Source organism: Enhydra lutris, unplaced genomic scaffold (genome assembly GCF_002288905.1).
Source record: "Enhydra lutris kenyoni isolate GAN:26980312 unplaced genomic scaffold, ASM228890v2 scaffoldscaffold13, whole genome shotgun sequence".
Taxonomy (NCBI): Eukaryota; Metazoa; Chordata; class Mammalia; order Carnivora; family Mustelidae; genus Enhydra; species Enhydra lutris.
In genome coordinates, this window is record NW_019154097.1 from 11,198,803 (window position 1) to 11,205,157 (window position 6,355).

General features: G+C 33.2%; 1 protein-coding gene across 1 annotated transcript in view; it reads left to right on the forward strand.

The window, feature by feature from the left end:
• LOC111146147 (cylicin 2) overlaps window positions 1-386 on the forward strand; it is a 5,467-nt gene extending 5,081 nt beyond the window's left edge. Inside the window, 1 exon segment of the mRNA XM_022501567.1 lies at window positions 43-386. Coding sequence (XP_022357275.1) covers window positions 43-386 — 344 coding nt within the window.
• Window positions 387-6,355: the final 5,969 nt, after the last annotated feature.

The window sequence follows — 6,355 nt, forward strand, 5'->3', positions numbered from 1 at the left end:
TCAAGAAAGAGAAGAGAGCCTCAAAGAAGGGCAAGGAGTCAGGTACAGAATCTGAAGCTGAAAAGAAAGATGCCAAGAAAGATTTCAAGAAAGACAAGAAAGCTTCAAAGAAGGACAAAGGGTCTACAGAATCTGAAGATGCAAAGAAGGATAAGGATGGGAAAAAAGATACAAAAAAAACAGGAGAGAAAGATGACCAATCGAAAGACAAGAAAGATGCAAAGAAAAAGGGGAGTAAAAAAGGTAAGAAAGATGAAAAGAAGGCCAGTGGGACAGATACTGAATCAAAGGATGGTGCCAAAAAAGATGCCAAGAAGGATGCCAAGAAGGATGCCAAGAAGGTTGCCAAGAAAGATGTCAAGAAGGATGCCAAGAAGGGCAAATAAACCTTGAATAATAATTCAAAAGCATTTGATAAACAATTTTAGTATCTGAAACTGAATATGAGTGACAAGGGAATTCAAAGAATTAATCAAATAATTTTTTTTAATGGGCAAAGAAGAATATAAAGCAAGACCCAGAAAAGCATCATAAAATATAAGAAAGATATGAAAAATTAAAAGTGATGAATCATTGAAGGACTTGGAGGATACCTATGCTAAGTTTGGGGATATGAAAGATTCAATGAAAGATCCCTAGAAAGGTTCAAAGAAGAATATTCAAATCAGGATGTAGAAGTTAATGACACTGGATCTGTGGATAAAAAAACAGTAATAAAAAATAAACAAATAAATAAAGACTCCAAAATAATCCAAGGAGGCAGATGTTCAATCTACAGAATCAGTCTGAAGCTGCATCCACAGATTCAAATACCATAGGAGTAATGAGAGAAAGTCAAAAAAATTTCAGAAACTGCACTTGCAAATAAATACAAATACAAATTGAAGGTAGCATTTCTTTAAAAAGAAAGAAAAAGAAAGAAAGAAAATATGATTTCCTTGTGAACTTATACCACCATCCCTGAAGTATAAACAGCCACAACCAGGTTGATGGATGTTGAATGTTCCACTTCCAAGCCAAGATAAACACACTTGGTAAGTTAGTTTTGTTTAATAATAGCCAAATTGGATTAAACAATAATTGAGTCAATTTAAAGTTTGAATTGAAACCTGCCATTGTTATAAAAATCTGTGGAATCTGCTCACTATGTTTTTACTGGAATTTGGCAAAAATGCAGTAGCATTTACTTTGGGCTTTCTCATTAATAAGAAATTACTGATGACTTTGGTGAGAATACCTTAGAATGAAGACCTTAAAAGTATCAATGAAAAAGTTAAGTAGAACTATTTATCATGAGAGAGGAGACTGATTTATGATACATGTTAACTTTAACAACTACTTACTTATCAAGAGATTTTTTTCTCCTCAAACAGAAAATAGTAGCCAAGTTCTCTCCATTTAAGACAGGATGTAAATAAAAAATTTCCAAATTACCAACATATGAAAATTGAAACAAGGCATATTAAAGAGATGCCTGGTAAATTGCTAATACATATGCAAAACCAAATTCACCAGCATTCAACAGAGTCTAACAGAGTGAAAGCATCTACATATTATTTAGATGTGAAAACTATTTATTTTATATCTTTATAACTATATTAAACTCTCTTGTGATCCATAAGTCCTATTAATGTGAAGAGGAAAAAAAAGAAAAACATAAAGCAAAATGCAAAACTCTTCAAATATCCAATTAGTAGCAATTAAATCTCTTTAATATTCTCTCAGATAAACTCAACATTGTTGCAGAACTTGCTAAGTGATTTTCTCTCCCTTTCATCTCTCCCAATATAAATTCTGGATGTAAAATAAAGCTTCTCCTTCTTCCCCTTAACACTCCTAGTTCCACATATTTTCAAGAACTAGATTTATATGAATAATGAGGTATAATTGTTACCTGCTCTTAAAACATTGGCCCCTGTTACCCTACAACAACTCCTGAAGGATTCATGGCCATTTGTAACTTATGGTCTTTGAGGTGGCCCTACCTTGCAGATCTGAATCAGCTGTAATGACAGAGTGAAATCCTTCCCCAATATTCTCTCCCTCTTGCAAGAACTCATTCTTCCTTTCTCTCTGCTTGTAAGTAAAATTATATAGATTTTCAAAATTTTCTGGAAATGCTAACATCTTTCTAAGGATTTAGGGATTCATTTAAAAGCCTCTATTCCTCTAAAGAAATCTCTTAGATTATTTTCTAATATGATATTCAAAAATCAAGTTTTAGATTAAAATTTAAGGTATAGTGTTAGAATAACTGAGTTCCTAACTTTATTATTCTATCGAAATGCATGAAGGTCCCCCCAACCTTTTGGAGTTCCAATTGCAGTGCCTTTTTATCCTAACCCTTCTTTTCTGTCTATATATTTCTCTAAAATCATTCCATTCTATTCCCATGGCTTTATACATTATTCTTTTTCTGTTGAAACCTAGTGATTTTTCCACTCAGTTCCAAAAGCATTTGTCTAAATATTAAGTTAAAGCATCTGCTTGACTGTCTTCCAGACATCTCAAAATTAACAGGTCCCAAAGAGAACTCAAACCTGTTTTCTCCATCCAAAACCGTTTTCTCCAAGTTTTCAATTCAGTAAATGATGCTGACATTAAACTTGTGATTCAATCAAAATCTGGTGGGTCATTCATAATTCTTTCTTTTTCACCATGCTTATCTATTGCTGAGTCCTGCCTGGCTACCACCAAAACATTTGAATTGATCTACTTCACTCCATTTCTATCACTTCTACACTAGAAGTCCAATCAGCATTACTTTTCACTTGGAAATCCCAAAGCCCCCTAAACGCAGGGAAAGCTGCCTACTTCATCGTTGACCACCACCCAACATCTCATTCTCAACACAGAAATCATGTTCCTTCATTACTCTGAATCTTCTAGTATACTGATGTTACATTTAACATAAACTTTTCTTTTCTCTAGCTTTAATAATCTGGCTTCTGACTGCTTATCTGCCTTCATGTGGTAGCAAAATTGTCTACCACGCTGTTGTCACACTGGATTTCTTTCAACATTTAACTATACAGATCCTAACAGTTTCAAGGTTTCAAACTTGTTTGCTCTGCCTATAACCCAATTCTAGAACTTCATATTGCTGATTTCAAATTATTTTCTCAGCTTAAATTTTACCTTTGCAGACCTATTTTATATTCAGAGCATTTTTAGATTCACAGAAAAATTGATGAGAAGGTGCAGAGATTTCCTACTTATCTCCTATAGCCACACATGCATAGCTCTCCTCCCATTTGTTAACATCCACCACCAGAGTAGTATATGTTACAATTAATAAGCCTGAATTGATGTATCATCATTGCCCAAAACATAAAATTTATATTAGGTTTCACTCTTGGTGGTGTACATTCTATGGTTTTTTAGAAATGTATAATGACAGTTATCAACCATTACAGTATCAGACAGAGTAGTTCATTGCCCTAAAATTCCTCTGTGCTTTTTATGTTTGGCTACCACTGATCTTTTCACTGTCTCCAGAGTCACATATCTGAAATCATAGAATAGGTAGATTTTTCAGGCAGACTTCTTTCATTTAGTTATATGCATTTAATATTCCTCTATGTCTTCTCATGTCTTGAGAGCTCATTTCTTTTAAGCACTGAATGGTATTACATTGTCTAGATGTACCACAGATTATTTATTCATTCACCTACCAAAAGACATTTTAATTGATTGTAAATTTTGGCAATAATGAATAAAGATGCTATAAACATTCATGTGCAGGTTTTTTCAAGGACAAATATTTTCACCTTATTTGAGAAAATACCATGGAGTGCAATGGCTGGATTATGTGACAAGAGTATGTTTAGTTTTCTGACAAGTATTTTATGCTTAAAAAGTTGGTAAGAGAGGATCTTATGTATTTTATCACACAAATGGTGATAATTAAAAGTGTGGGAGGAAACTTTTGGATGTTATGGATATGTTATGGTATAGATTGTGGGGATGGTTTCACAGGTATATATGTGTATACTTATCTCCATAAAATCATCAGGTCATCTGGTTACATTATATTTTCACAGCTTTTTGAGTGTCATCTATTTATAGATATAGATATATAGATATAGATATAACCTACACATATAAAAGAAACTTCTGAACTGTCTTTTATGATAGCTTTTATGATGACCATTCTGTATTCCCATTAGCTCTATACCCTCCCCAGCATTTTGTGTTGCCACTGTTTTAATTTTGGTCATTGTGATAGGCGTGTAGTGGTATCCCACTGTAGTTTTGATTTGCATTTCCCTGATGGCATATAATGTGGAACATTTTTTCTTATTTTTATTTGCCAGCTGACTATCTTCTTTGGTGAGGTATCTTTTAAGGTCGTTGGTTTATTTTTTTAATCAGGTGGCTTATTTCTTTGATTATTGAGTTTTAAGAGTTCTTCATATATTTTCATAACAGTCCTTTATCAGATATGTCTTTTCTGCATATTTTTCTCCCAGTGTGTGGCTTGTCTTGTTCTCTAAACAGTGTCTTTCACAGAGCAGATTTTTTTGTTTTAATGAAGTTTAGCTAATCATTTTTTTCTTTCATGGATTGTGCCTTTGATTTTGTATCTAAAAAGTCATCAGCAAACCCATAGTCATATAGATTTTCTTTTATATTATCTTTTAGGAATTTTATAGTTTTGCATTTTACATTTAGGTCTGTAGTACTTTTGATACTGTCTGCTCTGTCATTCATCACTTCCCTATTACCTACTAACTTCTAACTTCTAACATGCTTTATTCTTCGATGTAACATACACAACCACCTGTCTGTGTCTGTATCTATTTATCATCTAAATCACGTATTTCATATTGCCTATCTCTCCCACAAGAATAAAAGCTCCACTAAGGAAAGGAAAATTATGTGACTTATTTACTGTTTGTACCTTCAGAACAAAACTATATCAAGCATGTAGGACACAGTCATTAACTATAGGTTAGGTAAATGAATAAATACAAGTTGGAGTACCTAGTGAAAAGTATGACATACTTGGGATGAGCCTTTCCAAAATCCTCAACTGAAACATGCCAGTCTCAGTAAAGTCAAACTAAAATAATTATTAGTGTCCTTTCAAAAAGGGGAAAGTCCCAAAGAGGGTAATTTTGATGTTTAGTGGCAATTTGGATAGCAGGCTGCAGTGTTTTCTTAATGTGAAGATGTATGGAAAACTTTATGAACTATAGTGATTTTATGAACTAAATGTCTATACAGGCTACCAGAACTTCTTGGGGTTTTGTTTTATTTGTTTTGTTTTGTTTGTTTTTTTCATCTTTATCCCTGATCAGTCATGCTTGCATGAATGTTTTTGCACAGCATGACTACTAAACGTTGCAAGATTTCTAATCATGGAATGAGGATTTATTTATGTTCTTTATTAAGGTGAGAACATGGATTTCTACATTTTGTACTGTTTTGCTTTCTTTAGAAAATTTATTGTGGCTTTTTCAAATTTTTATAATTTGTAATGAGGACTTTTATAGTACTCATTCTGTCGGATTTGAATACTTTTTAAGAACTCCGTGTTACATGGGGGAGGAAACATCACATCATGCCCAATATAAAATAGAAACTGATTTTTCTAAAATTGTAAGAATCTTTAGATGTTATCAATTTCTTTACTTCTAATAAAACCACTATCAATAATAATTTTAACATATACATAATAAATAGTAATGTTAGTAACAATTTGTTTTACACTCAAAACAGTGTTTCCCACCTGTGTTTCACAGAACTTAAAGTGCCACTACTCTGTTTCATAGCTGCGAATAGTTCAAGCCTTGTCCTAGACTTTTAACATGTTACTCTAATTGAAAAAAAGCAGGGATGTCCTAAATGGGTAATGGGTATTAAGGAGGGAACTTGTGATGAGCACTGGGTGTTATATATAGTGATGAATCACTGAATTCTCTTCCTAAACCCAATATCATATTGTGTGTTGACAAACCAGAATTTTTTAAATTAATTAATTAATTTTTTATTGTGTTATGTTAGTCATCATAAAATACATCATTAGTTTTCTGTTTTTTTTCCATTAGTTTTTGATGCAGTGTTCCAAGATTCATTGTTTATGCATCACACCCAGTGCTCCATGCAATACGTGCCCTCCTTAATACCCACCACCAGGCCCAACCCCCCACTCCCCTCCCCTCCAAAACCCTCAGTTTGTTTCTCAGAGTCCATAGTCTCTCATGGTTCGTCTCCCCCTACAATTTCCCCCAATTCACTTTTCCTTTCCTTCTCCTGATGTCCTCCATGTTACTCCTTAATGTTCCACAAGTAAGTGAAATCATATGATAATTGACTTTCTCAACCTAAATGTTTGAAGAAAAAAAAAACA